This window comes from Elaeis guineensis, chromosome 1 (assembly GCF_000442705.2).
Source record: "Elaeis guineensis isolate ETL-2024a chromosome 1, EG11, whole genome shotgun sequence".
Classification (NCBI taxonomy): Eukaryota; Viridiplantae; Streptophyta; class Magnoliopsida; order Arecales; family Arecaceae; genus Elaeis; species Elaeis guineensis.
Genome location: NC_025993.2, coordinates 53392466 through 53418132, shown reverse-complemented (window position 1 = coordinate 53418132; position 25667 = coordinate 53392466). Strand labels below are relative to the sequence as shown.

Genomic DNA, 25667 nt, shown 5'->3' with positions numbered 1-25667 from the left:
GGGTCTCTCCTTGCTTCAGTCCTCTCCTTTCTACGAACTAGCTGCTTGGTTTCTCATTGAATACGACAACAACCTTGGCTCGATCAAAGAATGCTAGAAACCCATGAGCACCATTTGGGGCCAAACATTTTGGCTTCGAGGAGGGATAAAAGAGTTTTCTGATCCATGTTATCAAAAGCTTTGTTGAATCTATGAAGGGTGGCTCGACCTCCCATTTCATCAAAAAAAAAAAAAAAAAAGAACGGTTTTCTTGAATTATAGCTTGTATAGCAGGCCTTTAAGTCTTGATTTTTTTACAACACAAGGTGATTTCTATGGCCATGATAAAGCTGTCAAAGATCCATCTCCCGTTGATTAAGCTTGATTGAGATTGAGTATCACTTAGCATTTAGTGCATGTCCACCTGAACAAAATTGCAAACATAGGTATGTTGATGTAAACTTAATTTGGAAGGAACATCTCTAGATTCGAGCATTATGTTAGTCTTATATACATGAAGAATATTTGGATTGGATGGAAATTGAATTGCACCTCATTTTGTAATTATTGATAATACCAATCAATTAAAACATTGATCCTCGTAGATAGGCATAAGGAATCCAAAGCGACAAAGTTAACTAGTACCTTTTGAATTGGAGGATTTATCATATTATCTATATTATTGAAAAGCGATTTATGTGCACCGGGCTTTGAGACAAATTTACATGCACTTGTTATATTGCACATGCATATGTATGTGCCTATATTGAATAGAAAAATTATTCATGGAAAATAATAATCATCAACCTAAAACTTTTGGGGGGTCATCGTATAGTGGTCAAGGTTGGATATCAAGCTTGCTTATACAAGCAGGTATCTTTTTGGGAATTCACTTGAGAAAATTGTATAAATAGTATTGGCGATTAAAAATTATAAATACATCGTTAGAAGATAATTATCGGAACAAAATTTTCCTAAACACAGTCCTTAGAAAATGGTTAAAGAGCTTTTTGAAGCCTTCACGAGTGAAATATGGGACATCCTTATTCATTTGAGCTTCAAATAAGAGTACATTGGGCTGATCTAGAGTCACTAAGGCAATTGAAGAGTGCTTACAACCCTATGACTTATAATCAGATCATTATTATCAAATAGCCTTTTTCAGTTGTGCAACATGGGGTTTGAGCTATAGCATTGGACACTAGACCAAGTTTAGTTGCACAATATTGCACCAAAGCATACCATCTAAGTAATATCTAACTAATTTTTATCGTTGATAATAACAGCGGTATATAAGTCAATTGAGAAATGTAGTGTTTCATCTAAATGACAGATATATAAGCTTATCCCACAAACTACAAAAATTATTGTATTAGTTTGGTCAGTTTCAGGTTTGATCAAACCCCAAGTTGATTCTATGCTGTGCAAGAGATAACAACTGTTATAATATATTTACATCTCTTCATATATATTTACAACTAAAGTAAAGTTTAAAACAACAAAAATGGTTAATGTCTTGCCCAAAGAGAAGGGCAAATACCCAGCCAAAAAAGATGAGGTGGTTAATTAATATAGTCTAGAATATAGAATTTATATCTCCATGTTTCCCAACCCACATATAGTTTAGAATGAGTTTCGTGATGCACATCTGCTGCTACCTGGTGAAACACAAATTCCACAACCAAAATACCTGCTTTCTTCTGTTCTCCACCCGGAAGCCAAAACTTTTGAAGCACCTCCAACCATGCAGTACTGTAACAACTACTCTCCAGGTAAAAAAACCCTCTCAACGCGGTTCTTGGAAGCCAGGGGAGTGGACCTTTATACCCCGTTATCCATACTATCCTCACATGCCTGTCACGTGCCAGGCACCCGTAATGCGAGTGGCCGGTACTCCAGGGTTTCTTCTGCGACTTTGGCGGGCTTGCTTTTTCTGTCTTCTACTCTTCTTCTCTCACGAAAGGTATTCTCCTCTCTCTCTCTCGCGCCCTTGCTTCTTGAAACCCATGGAGGCCTTCCTGAGATCTAAGGAGTCGCCCTGCAAGAAGAGCGAAGAAGATGGAAGTCAGGCTCTGAAACGCTTCAAATCTCGGCTCGGCGAACGCCAACTTCGTCATCCCACGGACAGTTCCCTCATCGTAAGGATTGCTAAACCACAATCCGATATCGCCACAGAATATCCTCCGAAGCCCGCATCAGAAGAATCTAGCAGTGTCAAGGAAGGTGATGCACTCATCTCCCTTCCATTTCTGGAAAACATGTAAAAATGGACGTCTCTATCATTTGTTCTTCATGATGTGATCCCAAGAAGACAGAGGATTTCTCTTATTCAGATGAACATTCCCATTTTAGAGCAATTAGGTTTCTTTAATTTTCATGGATTTCTTTGGATGATTGTACTGAGAAGTGGATGCACAGGTGGGAGATCTGATATAGGTTGCACGTTGACATTCAAAAATTTTTCTTGGATATTGAGATTTTTGTCCGGATTTTGGATCCTCAAGTAATCCTTTTATGTTGATTGTTTCTTGTCCCATGGTTTTGATCATGTCTTGTTTCCACCAGAGATTAATGTAATTTTCTCTATTTCTTTTTCCTGTTTAAGATTTTCAGTGAGAAAGAATTATGTGAGGGATGGTGGTTTTGAGGATCATTAATTGTCACAAATATTTATAACAATGATTATTATATTCATTAAGTCTCAGAAATTTTAAGAATCAAGAAGTTACTAGTAGCAATGGGAAGTAGAAGAACGGCAGAAATGTTAGACCATAGGCATCGTATCAATCTTGGATATATTTCACTTCAGGTTGGTGGATATTTGCATGCATTCAATTATTTTATGCTTCTGTATTCTCCAGCATGTTTCTGGTCGACGGGAAGAATGTAAAACAAGAATCAGGCTTTTTCTGAGAAAGAAACTGCATCAGGGTTTGCTTAACTATTTTTTCTCTAAATGGCTTCGGTGATGCTACTTCCACCATATAATTCCAATGTACTTCACCATTAAGCTTCTTCTAAATGTTATGTAATTTTCATTGAATTTCTGATCATGTTTGTCTTGTTTGTGATGTCTTGTGATGTTAGAATAGTTTTGATTTTTGTATTACATATTGATCATAGCAAATTGGCATGGGAGTGAAAATAATATTGACATATATTTTTTTCTTTTGATGAAAAGGGAGGCAAGCCACCCATAAGTTATTTTATTAAAGCGGAAGATGATATGTATAGGGCTTTGGATAAGACTACAGAGTGAGTGCTATGAGTGGGAGCCTCTGTAGTTTCCCGAGAAGGAGTTAGATTTCAGTACAAAAGGGTGCTTGTTACTAATGGTTTTCCGACCAACGAGGGCTTTTGAAGTGCATATTGTATTTTGTCTTGTTGGCTGACGAGCTTCAATCAAAGGGCTTTTCCATGTTGACACATATTTCAAGTCACTGAACATGGAATTTCAGTTTCTAAGCAATATGATGTTGAGAATGGTGTCCCTCCTTGTTGGCTATGGAACTTTAAGTGATCTTTCTGAGGATTTAAACATCATTTTTCAAATTTAGTCTTCTGTGATTGCTTAACATTTTAACTAACATGGTAGTCATCGACAATTGGTTACCTTAGATGACTGGCTTTGAAATTGCTGTCAACCCTTGCATTTGGTTCAAAAGTCATTAATGCCCATGCTACGTTATGTATGAATAACAATTCAAAAAATGTTGTCAATATTTTGAGGTTTGCATTAGTTACTTATCAGTCTTTGATGCAGAACTATTTTTGTTTTTGCTAAAGATGAACAGAGTATAAACTGCATCATTATGCCATTGCAGGGCATGAAGCTTCTTGTAGTATTTACATACCTATGATTTTGAGGGTTGTGGTCATCAATGTCAATTCTGATCTCTTATCCCAGAATAGCATTCAGTTCTTCAAGGTAAGAAGCAAACTTAGTTGTCCCTCATCGCCTTGCTTAATTCACTCAACCAACTTTTCTTCTACTTCAAAGTTTTTCAATCAAATGAACTAAATTTAGTTTCATTTTTCTTACTCATTGCCTAGTTTGATTTACTTAACCAACTGTTCTACTTTGAAGCTTTTCAATGAAATGAAGAAAGAATCAAAAGTGGGACATCTAATTATTCAGATTGAAGAATCTGGTATGTCCTAAAAAATTTTTCTTTGAAGTTGACTTAATGCACCCTGTCATCCATGTGACATTCTGAACTTGGTGCAGAGGAAGACACCTTTTCTGGTCTTCTAGAGTTCATATACTTCCCTGCTCAGTTTGAATCCCCATCTTCTTATAGAGAGATTGTGGATCTGCTATTGATGTCAGACAAGTACCAGGCTCTCTCATGTGCTAAGAAATGCATCAGCCTGCTGATTGCGAGACCAGAATGGGCACTTTCCTGCTTTGAGCTTGCTGCAAAAGTGCACTGGGTTGATCTAAGTCACTTACTGACCAAGTCAGTGAAGCAGTACTTTGCTTACAACCCTTGTGAATTAATCAGGTAGCACATTAGTGTCCATTAGCCTTTTTCAGTTAATTTACTTCCGAAATAGCTAATTTAACTATGATTCTCGTGGCCAGCCACAAGAATGAACTCCTGAAGCTGCCGTTTGTTGGAATAGAGGCACTCTTCAGTGGGGTTTCACTTGATGTGGAAACTGAGGATGTTATCTATCAATTCATACTGGACTGGGCTAAGACCCATTTCCAGAACCTGGAGGACCGCTGCTCTGCCAAGGAATTGCACCTTGAAAGCTTTATCCACTTCCCTTATCTGGCATGCCATAGGCTGGAAGAGGTGCTGCAATATGAATTCTTTGACCGTGAATCCTTAAAAAAGGCTGTAATCGAGGCTCTGAATTTCAAGGTCAGCATGCCATACCACCGCAGGCTTGCCTCGGAAGGGTGTGACAGCAACCAATTTATCGAGCGGGATTATAGGCGAACACCGATAAGTGTTACCAGGCTTTCATCTTTTCATCTTGAGTGCTGCAAGGTCTATTTCAGTCTTACAGAGAATGAACTGTGGGACATGTACCCAGGAGGTAGAAGAGAGTTTGAGACTTTTCAGCTTGGTGATCATCTCTTCAGTCTAGTGGCTTCCTGCAGCAGTGGAACTAAGAGACATTATTTTCAGCTAAGCATTACTGCTCAAGGGAACCACTCAGATGAGGTGGTCTACACCATTAAGTATGAGGCAATGTGCCAAGAGAAGTTTATGCTGATTGAAAGAGGCTCTTTGGTAGGAAATGGAACTTATTTCTGCGATGACATGTTCAACAAAAGCTGGGAGGATACTTTTACCAGCAATTGTCATTTCTTACTTGGTGGCATTCTTCACCTATGTGTGGAGATTTCTTATTTCCAGTAAGATGGCTTACATGACCGTCAGTTTCCTGCTAGGATTTATCATCATCCCGAAAGGTAGGATGGTGGAATCACTCTCAATTTGCTCAAATGAGCAGGCAATGTGGGAGGGGTCTAAAGATGGAGATCTTAGGAAGCTTGTGTAGTGTAGTTTGAAATAGCATAAGAAGCTTTAGTGTAGTTTGAAATAAAGAAAACAGCTTGCATAGTTAAAGTAGCATGCTTTGTACCTATATTTGGTTATGTGGAGTTCCATTCCTGCATGGATTGTGCAAAATATGCCAACAGCCCAATGAGAAATGCAGCTGAGATATGGTAAATGCCAAGCAGGTTAACAAAGGCAATCCAAATTTCCTTTGCAAACAACAGTGCAAGAAAATATGGTCAAACAATTCTGAAGGTCCGAGTAGGAAGAGCTACTGAGATTAATGCCCAGCTTTGGATGAAGATAGATTCTTGCGTGTTTAGTTTGTAATTTTAACCAATCCAGAGGAAGAGTTTCACTTTGCACAATAATGCTTGCTCAGAACTTTTGGGCAGCAATGCCTACTCAAATTGACAGCACCATAGCCCTCCAATCTTTTCCCTGCAAGATTTTAGGGTTAGCTTTGCTTATTCAAATTGATAGTCATACCAAATGCTAATACGGGTATTTGGCAGACGCATTGCACATGAGACAGAGTATGGTATGATTCCAACTTTGATAGATAGACATATTCCAACTTCTGGAAGGAAAAAGAGAAAATCCAAACACTGGACTTGGTCCAATCTCTCTCAAAAAGAGGTAGCCCAAACAAATATAAGGCAATTATTGGTAGGACCAGAATCTCAGGAGGTCAAGGATAATTGGACTTTTTCTCACACACCACTGGAACCAGATCTTTTGAATCTTTCCTTGTCGTTATCATTTCTTTTCTTTTACCTTTTCCTTCGTTTGGTTGAGAGAATCGTTTGGGAGAGAGAAGGGAGGGAAATCTACCTAATTTATTAAGGAAAACAAATTATTATACAAATTATTATTTCAAAGGTGTGAACATGAAAAAGAACCGACGAGACTAGTAGAATCAAAAACAAATACATAGGGCTAAAAATGGTTTAGATGCCAATATATTCATATATTTATCTTCATATTTTTTTGGCAAATATAGATGCATATGGGACTATTAAATAAATATTAAAATGAGTATCTATATTTGTACTAAATGGATATAAATGCAAGTCAGACAATAATTAAATTCATAATTTTAACCTTAATACAAAAATATGTTGGATATTATTCGAATGTAAATCAAATTTTTAGCAGAATTCAACGATGAAAACTAACATTACTTATATAATCATAAAAGATGGGAATATGAGATGTGATATATTGGTTAGTAAGGATCAAAGCAATGTTATTAAACATATGGAATCCAATCTAATCAGGGATCCAACCAAAATATAAAAAATATTTTAAATCAAATATCACTGTTACGCGTGAATTATAGCTTAGTGAAAAAATAATCATAAATTATCTACTCTTAAATAGGACATAAGAAAAATTATATATAAATACACAAATACATAGAATTTATTATTTTTTTAAATATTTTAAAAGTAGAGCTTGAAAATATCATCAAGATAAAATAAAGTAAACATATTTGTTAATCAGTGGGAAGAGGGCTCATTTGTTAATCCAAAGCCGAAGGATTTTATTCGATCCGTTTGCAGCCTTACAAATATAACTAAAGGAACGGCTCTCCTAAAAGTTCCACAGAAGTCGAAAGCTTTTCAACTTTTTCCTATTACTAAGCACGGATCAATCCTTAAGCAGCTCTAGGCTCCGGGGACCAAACCTCTCCTCTGAACTTTTGTTTAGAAATACTCTCATTAATCCTCCATTTTCCGGAGGTACTAGCTAACAGCTAAACGAAGCTGATTCCAAGCTAGTTTCCAAGTAAACAAACTTGTTACCATCATTTCATTTTAGGATTTGTCCAGTTTCAAAGGAAAAGGTGTTTTTTGATTTTCTGATACTTATTCTGATAACTATTTTTATGATTGCATTGTTTTAAAATTGCTTCAACAATGCAACTTCAATTGGTTGAGTAGTTTAAAGTGCTTTTAACAGGGAGACTGAAGATCAAAAGGCCGGCCTAGTTGTAGTTGATTATTATCTCCTTGTTGATGATTGATTAGCCGTTGTCAGTTGTGCCATATTCAGAAATTCTTAAACAATTAGAAAGTGAGATGCATCTTAAAAAGGATAGCTGTAGCTACTAAGGTGAAAAGAGTGGACCTGCACCAAGAAGATGGTATCGTACTGGTGTAACAAACATCAAATGGAGTTGGTTGTGAAAAAATTCATGCGTCACATGCAAATGGCGAGCAGGCTTGTGTTGCCTGTGGCTGCAAGTGGCTCTTTCATGTCATATACTTGCATATATGAAGCTTTTGACTGTTTTGAAGCGACAATGAGCTTAATTCACTTGCTTGAGAGCAAATTAATAGGAGATGCAAATGGATCAGGTAAGCCCAAATTCTATTTACCTCATTACAAAACTTGAGCCAAATCCAGAAGTTGAGCATAGGTTTCCATTAAAAAGTCTTTATTTTGGAAGCATCCTCAAATAAATTGGACTAGTTTTACTGAATTGAATTGGACATAACTAAGACTAAATATACTTTATTTCTTGTTGCTTTGCATTCCATGTGAAAACTTTATTCCATATCTTATCTACCTCTGTTAAATTTCGTTCCTTTTTCGTTTTTTAAAAAATTATAGAAGTGCTTTTCACATCAGCATTGACAAAGCTACTGAAACCATCAGTATTTATGAAGAACTAAACATAGAAATGCATTTGCATAGGAAACTATATGCTCTTAAAGGAAGATTCCAAGTAGCCAAAAAACAACATGAGATTTGCTTTTCCTGAAAGACAAGAATTTGACCCTTCGAGAACATGCCTTGGCCTCTGGTTGATCGGTCTCATCCTGGTTCTTTAAACTATTTGGGATGCTATTTGGGGTGGGTAGCAGCACACAGTTAATTTTCAATTTTTATTGCTCAAGAAAACATGCCATTTCCAGAACTTGATAGCAGCAAGGAGGTCCTTAAGTCACGTATTGCAACGGTTATCTCCTCAGCTCCTTTAAAAATTAATTATTTTTCTCATTTTTTTTATTATTTAAAGAAGGCTAAATGTGTTAGATGTATATCCTATAAATCAATCAGGACACATGTAAACTTTCTTGGAGCATAATTTTGTATTTAAAATATTAAAATCAATAAAATTGAGCTATTTTTCTATTCATATCGTATTATTTGTCTATGAATCATTCAAGGGATTAATAAGATAATAATACATATTTTCAAGTATTGAGAATTTGATGCATATGTCATTGGTGATTAATTTCTGAATTACTCCCGATCAATGGATTATCACAGGGACGGTGATTAATCTGGTAAGATTGGTGCATGATGTCCTTTGAAACTAACCCACAAGTGTATGGATCGTGAATCATAGCAAAGGATGAATAAAGTATCGTTCCCATGAGGAAGAGAATCAAGTACCAAAGTCGAATTTCCTATATTATCCAGACGAACCAAATTCAAAGGATTATATTTGAAATTTAACTAAACCAACAGAATACTAAGACTGGGTCAGATGCAAAGTTTAAAAGTTCAAGTTAAAGATGAACGATGGACTCCTAGAACATAGATTTCATCACTTGATTTTCTGTGAACATGTTAAATATAATTGATTGGGTCTATTTTTGCTAATAGTAATGACTAGACTTCTTCTTTTGTATGTGATGATCTCTTTCAAGACTCAACATTTATACTCACATTAATCCTCAGCCTATTTTCATGGTCTTTAGTTTTAATGCAAGTTCATTAAGCTCTATGGATGTCTTCACAAAAATCACAATGGAATGCTCTTATTTCTAAGTAGCACTATCAAGGTTTGATGTTTTTACCAACTAATATCATGCTTCATCTTTCGATCCATCATATAACACTTTGAACATGTAATTAGTGGCTAGTTAATCATGCAAATTAAATTCAAAAACACCAAATTATATTAGTAGGAATATCTAATGAAGAGCATGAATTGATCACAGAAAAATCAAGTACTACATCTAAGTCCTAGGACAAAACGTTTAGCTACTCATGGAAAGAAAATCACACATAATTTTCATTGAATAAAATAGAATACTATTCATTCTTAAACAATAAAAATTCAGCAAGCTAAGATACAGAGGAAGAAGAAAGAAAGAAAGATGGCTTGATGATAAGATTCTGGCTCTCTCCTCTCGATGAACAGCCTTTGGATTTTTGATCTTCAATACCAAGCCTTTCAGCTCTCCAACTCTCTCTATTTTTAGCTCTGCACCCCTCCTTTCTCAAATCTCTTTCAACACTTTTGTTATATAGACTTTCAATCCTGAACCATCCTTGTATTCACATATGTGTGCTAGCTCCCTTCTATGCTTGTCACGCTCGTTGACAGCTCCTGTTGGATGTGAAACACATGCCACAAATGCTTGCGAGACAACCAGCCTCCTGTAACGTCCAGTGTAATAATTTCTCTACACTCAAAAATCTTAATTTTCTTCTCTATTTGTCTACCCAAAAATCATCCATCATCCGTTCTCCATTCATTCCCTCTAATTTTTCCTCTTAAATTCTCATTCTTTCCTTCCTAATATCGCTCCATTTCTTCTTTTATCAAATCCCTTGAAGTTTTTCAAATTTTTGAAAAGATTTAACCCCGAACCGCATCAAAAAATCAAAGTCGAAACTGTCTCGCCTATGGAATGAGTCGACTTGAAATGAAGTCGAGTCGACTCGCCTTCGTTCCATCGCAGACTCTCAAAAATCAGCTCTCTGTTAAATTCCTTAAATCGAAGCCACAATCTCTAGTCGACTTAACAATAACTGAGTCAGCTCGAGATTGTATCGAGTCGACTCCAGACTACGTGCCACATAAAAATCCCTGAAACTCTTGATCTGAGTCGGCTCGCTTCAATCCCGAGTTGACTCATCTGGAACTATTTTTATTGATTCTTCATTTCATAAATTTCTCTTGGCTCATTAAATAGAACTTGTTCCTTCTTTATTTCTTGTCCATATTCAGTCCAAATAGGCACCTTAATACCTACAAAATATCAAGAAGATTCAAAAGTAAGTGAATGCAAAATAGGACCCAAAATACTAAACAAAGTTAATAATAAACATAAATTTCAACCGTCAACTACAGGTGGGGTGAAGAGTCCAACATTACTTGGACTCTTCCAAGTATTGTCGCCCTTCCACAAATTCCACGCCAAAAAAATATGGAACACCTCTTCTCATATTTTTTCATAGTAAAACTGATTTGTTTCTGATTTCCCACACCCCAAAAATCTCTTTTTGTCGCACACAAGAAAGGGATAAAAGGAATGTGGGCGGCAAGGTATGGGTAAGGTCAAACCTTATCCTATTTGATATCTTATTCAAATTTAATTTGAACATACCATAAAGATCAGATTATTATCCATTTTTGGATGTGAGAAAGAAAGAGGGGAAGGCTCTTGTGCGTGGAGAAGACATCATGCAAAAAACCTTTTGGCGTGGAGAAATGTGGGCATCCAAAGTTGGTTGGCGCAAGGGAGAAGTCCTACACTTCATGGACTTTTGGTTTCCTTATTTGAATCCAAGCCAAATCATATCTGGTTAAGCCCAAATAAATAAATAAAATCCAATCTAATTAGGTTCATAATTTTTTAATCAAATTTCAATCAAACTAAGAATTGATTGAACCAAAGTTCTGATTAAATCAAAGATAATTCTTCCTTAATGATTAGGTCATCTCATAACCTAATCAGGTCGAACCTAATTGAATCTAATTCAATTAGATTTTATTAAATCCTCTTTGCTCAATCAAATTGAGCTAATCAAAAATTTAATTACTAATTAATCTTTCATTAATTCACTAACACTCAGTGTATAAATTTATTGCAACTTTTGCATAAGGTCAACCATCAATCGAATTGACGATAAAGCCCTTGAACGATTCTCAATCATTGATCAGCCACATGATCAGTCAGAAATTTTTTTTGTATGTGATCCTGTAGGTTCGAACCTAAGTTGGTAGCATAAAAATAAATTTTTGAATCAATCGATGTAACCATCTAGCAATGAAATCCGACATCCGGATAGGTTGAATGATGGCGAAGCAACATTCAAGAACCTACTAACATATGGTTACCGTATAATTCATCTCTTTGATCCTAATACTCAAGAATGACCTAGGATTTAACTATCAACACTAGATAAGTTATTCACATTGTATTTTAATCTTTCAAATCTATCATATGGATTATCCGGTCCCAGATTTTGCTAAATTGAAATACATTGATACATAACTTCTACTAATTCATAGGAGTCAATCTCATCTTGACTCACGCACCGACTTGACAAGTACTTGACTATACCTAAAAATCTTTCATTACTGAATTAAAAATTCAGATAATCCGATACCAAAGTATGGTGAGTTGCTTGCAAGTCACTATGGTGATCTTAGGTCGGAAGGACACTTATACCCATACCCTTCGCGAGCTACTCTTGACAGCAGAAGGCTCCACAGTTGGTCACGTTCAGTGATAATGTACTCCTACATCTCACCTACATGCCATACCAATGTCTCCATACCATTTGGTTACGAGGATAATCAACACATATGGCACACAACAACCTATAATTGATATCGCTATCGTCCTAATAATAGTGTATCGTTTGATTGTGAACTAGTTTAAGAACTACGCGATAAATCCTTCTTTATTGATCAAAATAGTCCTAAAAACTTCATCACAATATAAAAATTTTTTAGAAGATGTAATCTTGTGATGAAAAGGCTAAATAATTTTTATTATTGATCAATTCATATACCTTTATAATTAGCACAATCATCAAACAATTGACTTGAAGACATATTTTTCAACACTTCTGCTAATTAAAAATCTAACAAACTCCATTTGTTAAGATTTCTTTTATCGGAGAAAATCATGTGACGCCAATAGTTGGCATCCCTTGGAGGTGCCCTTTTATTCCTTATAAAAGGGATGCCTCTTAGGTGATAATTTAAGAAAATTTTTTCTGGCTGTTAGACATGGGAATGAAGAGAAAAAGATAAAAAAAATTCAAAAAAAAAGGCAAAGAAAAAGAGAGAAAGAAAAATAGAAAGGAAGGTTAGAGACAAATGGAAAGCAAAGGGTTGCTTGTCCTAGGGTTTGGATTTTTCAAATGTTGGAGTTCTAAACCTATTTTGAGTGGTGAGATCTTATAAGGAATGGTTTCTAGTGTGGTCCTAATGGAGGTTTTGAATGTATACAAGAAGTGGTGCAATCCATTCTTGAGAAGGACTATCGTTAGTAGACTTGCGAAGATGGCTACAGTACTATGTCAAATTAGGAAGGATCTTGATTTGTTTCGTGTGGATCACCGTTGGAGGGCTTCTACTTTGGATCCTTATAGAGATCACTTCATTACCAGATCCTTATCTTATTATTTGGTATATGACTTCTAATCTCTCGTTAATCTGCATGCTCGAATTGTTTGATTGTAATCATCGAGATGTTCTTAAGATTTTGTGTTTCGGTAGTCATGTTTTAATTGTTAAAACTTATTTTCAATAGTTGCATATATGTAAAAAAATTTTGAAAATCTTATTCCGCTACATCACCAAAATCTAACACCTGTCGTAATTCTGAATTGGCACATCACTCTATCCGGATAGTGTCACTCGATGATAAAAAAGCATAGAACTGTCACCCAACACCGCCATATATGCTGTCTACTAAAACAATAATCTGGTAGACCTACTAGGACCAGAGAAGTATATGGCTGCCATACAACCTTTTCATCTACAGGGTTAAGTATAAGTAATATGAACATAGTCGTTCCAAAAGATTATCCAAATAATGTAAATCAGTTATGTTTATACCTGCTCAAATCTGAGACAATCAAGATGATGTCGATAACTCAGTAAAATATGGGTGGAAACCTACATCACCTCAAAAGCATCTCTCCACTTGTATAATGAAATTATTGAAGAAAAAATAGGTAGTTCAAAGTATATATTTTTAAAATTTTACAGTGAAATAATAAAAGATTAAACATTTTAATCTTCTAAACATGTCTTAGATCAGATCTAAACTACCATTAAGGATCTATGACATAAAAAATTTACATATAAAATCTAAAATAAAATAGAAAATCACATCGATCACATCGATACCCTAAATTTGATCTAACCTTTAGATTATATCGGTAGAGTTCAGAACTCATCATCTTTTCGTGGGTTGATGATCTCCATTGTTGGTAAGCATGGTATGAAGCTCTCACTGATACTGAGTAGCCGCACAAGTATCTAGCCTCTACGGATGATCCACACGAAGCCCTTCGGACCGATCAACCCTCTGCGGGAGTGCTAGCTCGCACAGTCGACTGATGGCAAATCTAACTTGATCTCCTTCTTCGATCACCTCGAACCTTTTCGATGTCGAAGATGGATCAGAGAAGGATGCTGGATAGTAGAGAAAATTTAGATGAAGACTCTCTTCTCTTTGGTTTTTTCCTCATCCAAAAATCTAGAATAGTTCTAGGTCTCTCACCCAAGAGGAGAACGGTCTTCTCTTTTGTTCATGCCAAGGAGGAAGGAAACCCACTCAATCCTCACATCTCAAAGAAACATTTTTGACCCTATTTCTCTCTGGTATCTCATGGTGAAGAGCTCTCTTCTTTTGGCACACAAAATTATGGCCTTTTTATGATTGTCACACAAACCAGATAAAACAGGATAAGGGCTGGAGTTTGTTGTAATTCAAACTCTTTTGAATTTCAATTTAACTCCAACTTTTTCTCATCCTTATCTAACTTAAAGAGAGACTTATCAAAAAAAAATTGGGTATGAAAATCAATTAGAAATACCTCCTTTTCTCATACACAATAGATCCCTTTAAAAGCAGCCAACGTGTGGAAGGATATGGATAAGATTTTAAGTTGAAATTCAAACTAACTTGAATTTAAATCAAAACCAACCAATTTCTATCCTTAATAAGTGACAAAAGAAGGATTATTTTCTAATTTTATCATGTACAAACTAATTTAGTATGATGAGAAAAGGTGGGAGATAATTTAGGTGGCGCAAGGGATAAAGTCCTACTCATTTGGGACTCTAGGGTTTAACCAATTGAATTTCTTTCAAACCCAATCCAATTAGATCCAAATAAAATATGATGAACCTAATCTAATTAAGCTCTTATAATATCAATTAAATTTGATCAAATTAATAAATTAATTGAGCTATAGATCCAATCAAATTAGGATAATTTTTCTTTTACCAATTAGGTCATCTCATAACCTAATCAGACTTGACCTGATTGAATCAAATTCAGTTAGACTTGATCCAGACTTTAATGCTCAATCAAATTGAGCTAATTAATAATCTAATCACTAATTAATCTTCTATTAATGATAGAGTCCAAGTCTAGTGGGACTCTTCTCTAGAGTCTCCATCCAGTGGGACTCTTCAGCAGAGTCCCCATCAAGTGAGACTCTTCACCAGAGTCCCTGTTGACTGGGGCTCTTCAAATTAGCCAAATGATTGGAGAGAAACTTTTAATGTGTGTGACCCCATATGTTCGAACCTAAATCGATAGCACAGGAACTGATTCTTGTACTAATCGAAGTAATCATCTAGCAATGATATCCGACGTCTGGATAGGCCGAATGTATTCTAAGCAACACTCAAGAACCTATTTGAATATAGTTACCGTATAATTCATCCTTTTGATCCAAATGCTCAAGGTGACATAGGGTTTAACTGTCAATCCTGATTTGATCATCCACATTGTATTTCAATTTTCAAAATCTATCACATAGATTACCTCGATCAAGGTTTTACTGAATTGAAACATACTGATACATTAACTCCTACGTATTCGAAGGGCTCAATTCTATCTTGACTCACACACCGACTTCACAAGTACTTGATTATGTCCAAAAATCTTTCATCGCTGAATTAAAAATTCAGATAGTCCGACACCAAAGCATAGTGAGTTGCTTGCAAGTCACCGTAGTAATCTCAGGTCGGAGGGACACTTATACCTATATCCCTTTGGAGTGACTTTTGACAGTAGAGTGCTCCGAAGTTGGTCACGTTCAGTAAAATATACTCCTATATTTTACCTGCATGCCATACCAGTGTCTCCACACTCCTTGGTTAAGAGGATAACCAACCTATATGGCATACAACAACCTACACTTGATATGTCTATCATCCTAGTAATAGCATATCATTTGGTCGCAAACTCATTTAAAGACTAAATGATGTATCTTCCTATATCGAATCAAATAATCCTAAGAATTTCATCACATAACAAGAGTTCAAAATGAGATGTACACAGTGATGAAAAAATTAAATAATATTTATTAATTTAATAATTCATATACAATTACAATGATAAGCACAACCGTCAACAGGCTGATGATTGACTTTGGAACATAATTTTCAACAACTTCCACTTGGACTAAAGCCAATCGATGCAGTATCATATACCCATCTTTGATTTGTAGTCTTCAAACTTCTTGACGTTGAGTACTTTAGTAAATGGATTAGTCAGGTTTTTCTTTTCATCAATCTTCTGAAGCTCGACATCATCTCGATCTATGATCTCTCAGACCAGGTGGTAGCAGTGCAAAATGTGCTTGGTCCGTTGATGTGACTTCGGTTCCTTCGCTTGAGCAATGGCACCAGTACTGTCGCAGTACAACAAGATGGGGCCATCAAGGGAGGATGCCACTCTGAGCTCGTTGATGAACCTTCGTAGCCACACAGCTTTTTTTGCAGCATCAGATATTACGATATATTTTGCCTCACAAGTAGAGTTGGCCACAGTGTGTTGCTTGAAATTTTTTTAGTAGATTGCTCCACCGTTCAGGATATAAATATATCCCGACACGCTTTTGCTGTCATCATGATCCGACTGAAAATTAGAGTCTGTAAACCCCATAAGTTTTAGATCAGATTCTTCATAAATAAGTCACTGATCTTTAGTATTTCTCAAATACTTAAGGATGGTCTTTACGATCTTCCAGTGATTCTCACCTGGATCGAACTAGTATCTGCTCACTACTCCTAATGAGTATGCAACATCCGATCGAGTACATGTCATGATGTACATAATAGATCCCACTGCTGAAGCATATGAAATTCTATGCATACACTCTCTCTCTTGAGGAGTTGTCGGACAATCACTCTTTGAGAGAGAGATTCCTTGGCCTATCGAAAGATAGCCTTTCTTAAAATTCTTCATGCTGAACCTTTTCAGCACAGTATCAATGTACATCGACTGGGATAATTCAAGCAACTTTTTAGATCTATCTCTATAGATCTTCATCCCAAAGATGAAGGATGCTTCTCCCAAGTCTTTCATAGAGAACTGTGATGATAACTAAACTTTTATTCTCTGTAATACAGAGATGTCATTTTTGATTAAGAGAATGTCATCGACATACAATACAAGAAATACTACCACAAAATTATTAACCCATTTGTATATGCAAGATTTCTCTCCATTCTTAATGAAACCATACATTCTGATCACTTTATCAAAATGCATGTTCCAACTTCGAGATGCCTACTTAAGTCTATAGATGGACCTTTGAAGCTTGCACACCTTAAACTCATCTATAGATATAAAACCTTTGGGTTGTATTATATACACCTCTTCTTCTAGCTCTCCATTTAGGAAGGCTATTTTCACATCCATTTGCCAGATTTTATAGTCTAGATGTACTGCTATCGCAAGCATAATTTGAATAGACTTGAGCATTGCCATAGGAGAAAATATCTCATCATAATCAATATCATAATGCTGACGGTAACTCTTAGTAATTAGACGGGCTTTATAGGTCTCCACCTTCCCATCTGTGCCCCTTTTCTTTTTGAAGATCCACTTACACCCTATGGATTTTATCTCTTCAGGTGGGTCAACCAATGTCCATACATTATTGATTTTCATAGACTCCATTTCGGATTTCATGACTTCTTGCCATTTATTGGAGTCAGATCTCTGCATCGCATCCATATAGGTGATTGGATTCTTATTGTTCTCATCGAGTTCAACTGGATCCCTGTCCCGGACTAAGAAATCGTAGTATCTATCTGATTGATGCGGTACCTACCAGATCTCCTTAAAGATGTTTCTACAATAAGTTTTAGATTTGATCTAATTAAGTCCGACTCTATAGGTTTACTAGATTATGTCGGTTCTTCTACCAATCGAACTTCATTAAGTTCAATTTTTGAGGTATTAGTTCCTTCACCAAGGAACTCTTTTTCTAAAAGGACAATCCTATTGCTGACGAACATCTTCTATTCATCAGCAAGGTAGAAGTAATATCCCTTGATCTCTTTTGGATACCCTACAAATAGACATTTGTCAGATCTAGATCCAAACTTATCAGTTTCCAAATGTTTGACATAAGCCGGACATCTCTAAATCCTCAGGTGAGAGAGTACTGGCTTACATTCTATCCACATCTCATGTATTATTTTCTTATAGATTTACTCAATTTTATTTAAAATATAACAAACCGACTCGAGTGCGTATCCCCAAAAAAAATCGACAGACTTGTAAAGCCCATCATGGACCGAACCATGCCTAACAAATTTTGATTCCTCCTTTCCGATACACCATCATGCTATGATGTTCCAGGAGGGATCCATTGTGAGAGAATTTTATTCTCTTCTAAGTATGTCAGAAACTCATTAGAGAGGTATTCTCCTCCTCGATCGAACCAAAGAGTTTTAATACTCTTTTCAGTTTGTTTCTCTACTTCATTACGAAATCGTTCGAATATTTCAAATGATTCTAACTTATGTGTGTTGGGTTCCGATGGTGCAGCGAAAGGGTTAGATATTTAAAATTTTTATTTAAAACACCCGATACACCAAAAACCCCAATGCCCAGATACACTTGAATATAATAATCAAAGTACAATAAATATAAATTAGGATAAGAAGAATACATATAGCGCTAATTTTAATTTTCACAAGATATCCAAGTGTTCGCCTTCCAATGATGATCCACACAAAAACTGAACCAAGAACAGCGCTCCTTCTTCACCTTGCTTCGAGAGTTCTAGCCAGTAGAACTCAACTAGCTTCATACCGATCAGGTTTCTCCAAAAAATTAACTCCACCCTCTCAGAATCTCCTTTGAACTTCTGATCCTCCTTCTTTAGAACCCTCACAATCTTTGTTAGGACCAAATAAGGCTTTATCTTAAATCCCAAAGCCTTGTCCTAAAACTAAGATAGGTTGTAAGAAAGAAAAGAGAGCAACAGAGATAAAATTGGAAACTCTTTTTGAATTACCTCGGACACCCAGTGCCTCGATCAATTTATAGCCACTAGAGGAACACCAAAAGAGAGGGATGCAACTCATCCAAGAGGCCTATCTGATCTGATTATCAGAGATAAGAGTTCGTTCAAACAGAAGGATTCTTATCAATGATATGTCGATCAGCACCCTGCTCTGCACGTGCGACCAGAGAAGGGATGTTTTCGCATCCCTTCTCAAATCAAAAAAATTTTTAAAAATCTACATAGATAGAGAATTCAATATTAATTGCAGAACATATAATGAGTGGATAAAAATTCCTGCAAATGGATGTGTTCTCATGCCCTTTCATGTGAAGTCTGATCACCACGCATGCAGGCATGAGGAGAAAATTATGGCATCCATTTGGCATCCAGATAAGTCTGAAAAAATTCTAAAAAATTTATCAAAAATAACTTGTCAAATGTGAAATGTTATCACCAAAAATCATTCTATTTTGAAAGTATTTGATGAGGAGAAGGACTCTCCAAATCTTGAAGAGATGCGATGCTTCTGCAGGTGTGAGACTTCCTTCATTTTTTCAATTTTTCTCCACCCCAAAAATTCTAAAAAAAATTCATCTCATGCTTTGACATATGAACCAGAGGATGGAGGGTGATATGGGATGCCAAACGTATCTTAATCCTATGCTAGAAGGACTCTTTTTTTCTGCCCATGCCAACACTTGTACACAGAACCTGTTTTGCACCAAGAGTCCTTCACAACTTGGACTCTTCATAATTGGCATTAAAATGAGATGTGGCACCCCAATTTGAGCTACTTTAAGATGGCATGACCTGATCCAAATACCTACTAAATTAGACTAGCTAATTAGCAAGGGATGAGACCAAATTGACCTCCAAAGGAGCAAGGGTTCCACACGTGCTAGCATGCTTACCGGAGCCCTAATTGAATCTAAAATTTCAATCAACCTTTCTCAAAAAGATCCTAGGCTAATTTTTATATGTGTGTGATCCATTGGATTCTACATCTAGCTGACAGTAGATCCAGATGTAAGTTGACTAAATTTGATTAGATTTCAATCTAATCGATTTAGATCCAATCGAGCTAATCCGAGTTCAACAATTATAATCCTTTCTAATTGGCGATCGTATTAAACTCTTTAATTCGATCAAAAATCTACAAGTCAAGATTGACATCTAGCAATATATCGTGACTATCCAGAAGATAAAAAATTTTGATAGAAATACCAAATATACCCTTCAGTGGTAAGTTACCATACAATTCAATCTTTCGATTATCCCTGCACTTTGAATTTGTTCATGAGTATGGAATCATGTCAAACTCAAACATATATTCATATCGATTCTCAATTAACTAATGATGACTCCAATGAAGAAGTATTAGAAACTCTTTCTAATCTCCTTTCTGCTTTTGACCAAAAGACTTTTTTCAAGTCATCTAGGATTGAGAATACATAGGATGCGATCTTCTCTTACTAGGAGTGATCAATTTCATGTTGACCTACTCACAACCTCCATATACATTCTACCATATCTAGAACACCCCGTACATATGTTAATGCCATGCCTGGGTATGAACCAAAATATGAGTTTATGTGCACAAGATTCTATGGTGGTCTCAGATCTAAGGATCACTTGCACAACTCCCACTTAGAGAACTATCTTTGACATGCAAGTAAGGCTTCTATAAGATGTTCTCTTTCGTCGAGTCAATTCAGTAGACTCATTTTTCAAATGAGCATCCACATCCTTGTATTAGTGTCCCACATAAGTGGCTAGTGAGATCTGCCACTCTATCTATCGAGCATACATAGGATGTGACAGTTTATCCGAAACATTGATCTCTGACTCAATGCTCCTACGATCAGAATATTTAAGATTAGAATTTTAGGATTTTAGATCTCATTAGCATGACCCATTTATGTCTCCTAAAATTATTATCCTAATTTTTGGGGTTCATCATAATCTTAGATATAATAAGATGCAGCTAATATGATGAATCAATATCTCAAATAATAAATATCATTTCATGAGTAAAAAAATTATAAAGAAAAGTTTCATCACAACACATTTGTGATTGGCTTATAGGGTACTCTTCTTTCAATCTCTCACTTGCACTAAAGCCAATCACCTTTATTCCTCATACAATCAAGATGGCGATTATATAGCTGCTTTGGTATGGCCTTAGTGAATGGGTTTATTATATTGTTCTTTTTGTCTACTCATTCAAAGACAACATCTTATTTCTAACGAGATGAAAGTGTCTGAGGATGTGCTTGGATCTATAATGAGACCTAGGTTTCTTTGCTTAAATAATGGTCCTAGTGTTATCTCGATAGAGTGACACTGGTCCTTCATTCTTAAGAATGACTCCTAAATCCATGATAAATTTCTTCATCCAGACAGCTTCCTTAATGGCTTCACTAGCAGTGATGTACTCTGCCTCAGTAATTAAACCAGATACTATCTGTTGCTTGGAGCTCTTCCAACTCACTGCCCCATCATTTAGGATAAACACATACCCTGATATCGACTTGCTATCATCCGCTTTCCAATGATCCTCCCTTGGATCAGCTTGAAATCTGATAGCTATGCCCAAAGCATAAGCTACATCAGGCCTGGTACATAGCATGGCATACATAATTGATCCCATAGCCAAAGCATAAAGGATTTCATTCATCCTCTTTCTCTCCTCTAATGTCTTAAGAGATATTTTCTTGGAGAGACGTATACCATGACTTGCAGGCAAGTAATCTTTCTTACTTGCCTCCATATTAAACCTCTTTAATATGAGATTTATGTACCGTGACTGGGATAAGTTTAACATCCCTTTAGATCTATCTCTGTAGATCTTTATACCCAGTATATAGGATGCTTCACCCAAATCTTTCATGAAAAACTTATTCGATACCCAAGTCTTGACCGATTACATCATTGGGATATCATTCTCAATAAGCAATATATGTCATCGACATACAAAACCAAGAAGACAACAGTACTCTCACTTGTCTTCTTATACACATATGGTTTATCCTTATTTTTGATAAAGTCAAACATTTTGACTGTCATATTAAATTGGATGTTCCAACTCCTCAAAACCTGCTTCAATCCATAGATGGATCTCATTAGCTTGCATACTTGATTTGCTCTTCCACTTGAGAAAAATTTCTTTGACTAAGTCACATAGACCTCTTTCTCTAGATTACTATTGAGAAAAACGGTCTTGACATCTATTTGTCAGATCTCATAGTTATAGTATGTCGCTATAGCAAGTAAAATCCGAATGAACTTGAGCATAGCCATTGGTGAGAAGATTTCATCATAGTCAATTCTTTAGCTTTGACTGAAATCCTTCACCACCAACCTAGCTTTGTAGGTTTTTACTTGGCCATCTGCTCCAATCTTCTTCTTGAAGATCCACTTGCACCCTATTGAGATCACACCCTTAGGTGCATCAATTAAGGTCTGTACTTGATTGATATACATCGAGTCCATCTCAGATTTTATGGCTTTCAACCATCTATCTGAATCTCTACTCATGACAGCTTTCGAATAGGTCAGTGGATCATCATCTTGAATGATGTTGATCATATTATCATCAAATCTCAGAAGTGCATGATGCACTCTGTTTAACTTTCAGAGAGGAGGTGTGTATTGTGGATGTACCTCATCTTTAGGTACTTCTGATTGAGGATCTTCTTGTGGTCCAACCACTGGTATTTCTGGATCGATTTGTAGATCATGAACTTCAGTAAGTTCAATATTCCTCCTACTACCTCCTCCTTGGATGAGTTTATTTTTCACAAAAGTGGCATGCCTACTAACAAACACATTTTGTTCAGTAGGTGGCAGAAGTAGTATCCATTAGTTTTTTTAGGATACCCTACAAACCTACACTTATCTGATCTAGCACTAAGCTTATGTCCAAAAATATTTCTGACATAAGTAGGACCACCCCAAGTCTTAAGATGTTTAAGATTAGACTTTCTTTCCTTCCATATCTCATATGGTGTGCTTGCAACAGACTTTGAAGGCATCCTATTTAATATGTATGTGGCAGTCTCTAGTGCATTATCTCTAAAAAAATATTGGAAGATCAGTGAAGCACATTATAAACTGCACTATATCCATCAAAGTGCGATTCCTCCTTTTTGCTACACCATTTAACTGGGGTGTATAAGAAGGGGTCCATTCAGAGAGAATATCTTTACTTTTAAGATGATCAAGAAATTTACTAGATAAGTATTCTCCTTCTCGATCAGATCGAAGAACCTCGATACCTTTTTCAGATTATTTCTCGATCATACATTGATACTCTTTGAACTTATCAAAGGCTTCGAATTTATGTTTCATAAGATACACATATCCGAACCTTGATAAATCTTCCGTAAAGATGATAAAATTCGAGTATCCTCCTCTGACCTGAGTTGTCATTGATCCACATACATCTGTATGTACTAGGACTAATAATTCTTCGCCCTCTCTATATCTAGAAAATGAAGTCTTAGTCATCTCACCCATGAGACAAGATTTATAAGTTTTCAATGATTCATAATCAATGGGTCAAAGAATTCTTCTTTGTATAACTTGTTAATCCTTGACTCACTAATATGACCAAGACAATAATGTCAGAGATATGTGACATTTACATCTTCTTTCTTTCTTTTCATATTTCTTTCAATATGAAAAATATTTTCATTGAGTGTAGAATTAAAAGATTGTTATCAATATAACTATTGCCATAATATTCATTAAAAAAAAATGGAGCATCCATTTTTCATTAGCCTTATTTCATAATCTTGTTTTTACAACAAAGGTATAGAAATAATGTTTCTAATAACTTTTGGCATGTAATAACAATCTTTTAATTCTAAAATTTTATCCGAAGGCAAATCAAGCATATAGGTTTCCACAGCCTCTGTGCTAATGGACTCTCCACTTGTGCCATAAAGCTCGAGGTCACCTCTTTTCAGATCTTTGATATTCTGTAGTCACTGTAATGAATTACAAATGTACGATCTACAGATGATATCTAATTCTCAAGTATCAGAGTTTGAGCCACTCAATAAAAAAATAGGTTTGTATCATATACACACCTTTTAATGCTATACTTGCACCCTACTTCAAACTTGCAAGATTATTCTTGAAATTATACTCCCAATATCCAAACTTGCCACAAAATAAATAGTTAATATCCATATAGACATCTTTTACCTTCTCATTATTACTGACCATCCCAGGATCAGGAATATCCAAAACATCGGAGTTCTTCTCCGATACGAACCTTATTTGCAAGTTCCTCAATCAATCCATAGAGTTGGATCGATCAATATATTTTTATTTATGGTGTTATGCAGTGAAAATAAAGAAGCCATAATGCAGACTTAAATCTGTATAAATAAAGAACAATAGTATAAGCAGACCACTCATGTTTGACATGCATAACTAGATGAGGATTTTTAAACTATTTATGTCTCCCACTATTTTATCGGATACCATAGCTCGCTCCTATGGTAAATGAAAAACTCTAATCTGATTTCTTAATGAGGTTGAGACTCTAATCCCTCAATGAAGCCTTGTGGATATCACAACAAACTTTAATAAGTTCAAAGGTAGAAAAATCTATCCAATTGCATCTCATACAACTCTCAACATAACCTGTCTCTAAAAATACTCATAGTCTTGTGGATATCACAACAAACTATAGTATTTTTAGTTAAGTCAGACTCTTCATTTCTATACAGTTATATCTAAAAAATACTGTCTCAATGGATATCACAACAAAATAATATATCCAAATATACTGTAAAGCATATAATATGTACCAAGACAAACCCACATCAATCCCCATAGCAAGCCTTGTGGATATCACAACAAACCTACTATGATTTTTGACAGGATATTAACTAGGCATGAAGGAAGGCATATGTAGTATTCTAAATACTGAGCTACCTTCATTCAAGATTTGAACAAATCTAGTTGGTCAAAAAAGTATTAAGATTGGTAGAGATCCCTCCATTGCTTTTCTTAGATACCAATAAAATTGGCCAGACCAGCAACGGAACTAATTAAATAACCACCACATTTGAAATACTTCTTAGACACTAATTGATTAATCGATTCAAGAAATATGTCAGCTACTGATTCATAACACTACGACTTAATATAATTTTTATAAGGACTTTAATGGTCTCAAACACATCCTAATTCAATCAAAATGATGTACTATTATAGTTATATCTTAATAATCATAACAACTAATCATGGCATCTATTCATATCTCTAAGATATGAAATCATAATCACTCAATATGATTATAACTAAGTATTTTAAGCATATCACATATACATGAAGTTCTAATAACATGCATGAATACAAAATATTCTTTTCACGATTCTTCTTCTTAGGACATCACAATGGCACCCCTACGCACCATAAGAGTACCTTATTGAATAGGAAGAGAGAGTTTCTGAACACTACTTGTTCTTATGATTGGATAGCCTGATGATGAATCCAATTAGAGTACTAAGCTACTAAAAAAGATTTTATACATGCATCATGCATTTTATATTTAAAAACATATCTTCAAGATATGTGAGGGTTTGGATGTTCTATCGGGTTCAACCTTTGACCCAACTTGAACCAAACCAAAAACTCATGTTTGATCACAGTCAAGATAATATTCTAACCTTTGATTATATAGATCAAGGTAGGCTTTGATACCACTATTGAGTTTTGATGGTACAGCAAAAGGGCTAGGTGTTTAAAATTTTCATTCAAAACACCCGATGTACCAAAAACCACAATGCCCAGAAACCCTTGACTATAATAATCAAAGTACAATAAATATAAATTAAGATACGAAGAATATTTGTAGTGTTGATCTTAATTTTTATAAGACATCCAAGTGTCCATCCTCTAATG

The 25667-nt window shown here is 35.6% G+C and overlaps 1 protein-coding gene across 1 annotated transcript; it reads left to right on the top strand.

Moving 5' to 3' along the window:
- Nucleotides 1-1852: 1852 nt before the first annotated feature.
- Nucleotides 1853-5593, top strand: LOC105034898 (BTB/POZ domain-containing protein At2g46260). The gene is made up of 5 exons (XM_010910217.4): nt 1853-2202; nt 3804-3907; nt 4067-4130; nt 4208-4484; nt 4565-5593. Exons 1-5 carry the CDS (start codon nt 1857-1859, stop codon nt 5352-5354), a joined length of 1581 nt encoding a protein of 526 aa, XP_010908519.2. The 5' UTR covers nt 1853-1856; the 3' UTR covers nt 5355-5593.
- Nucleotides 5594-25667: the final 20074 nt, after the last annotated feature.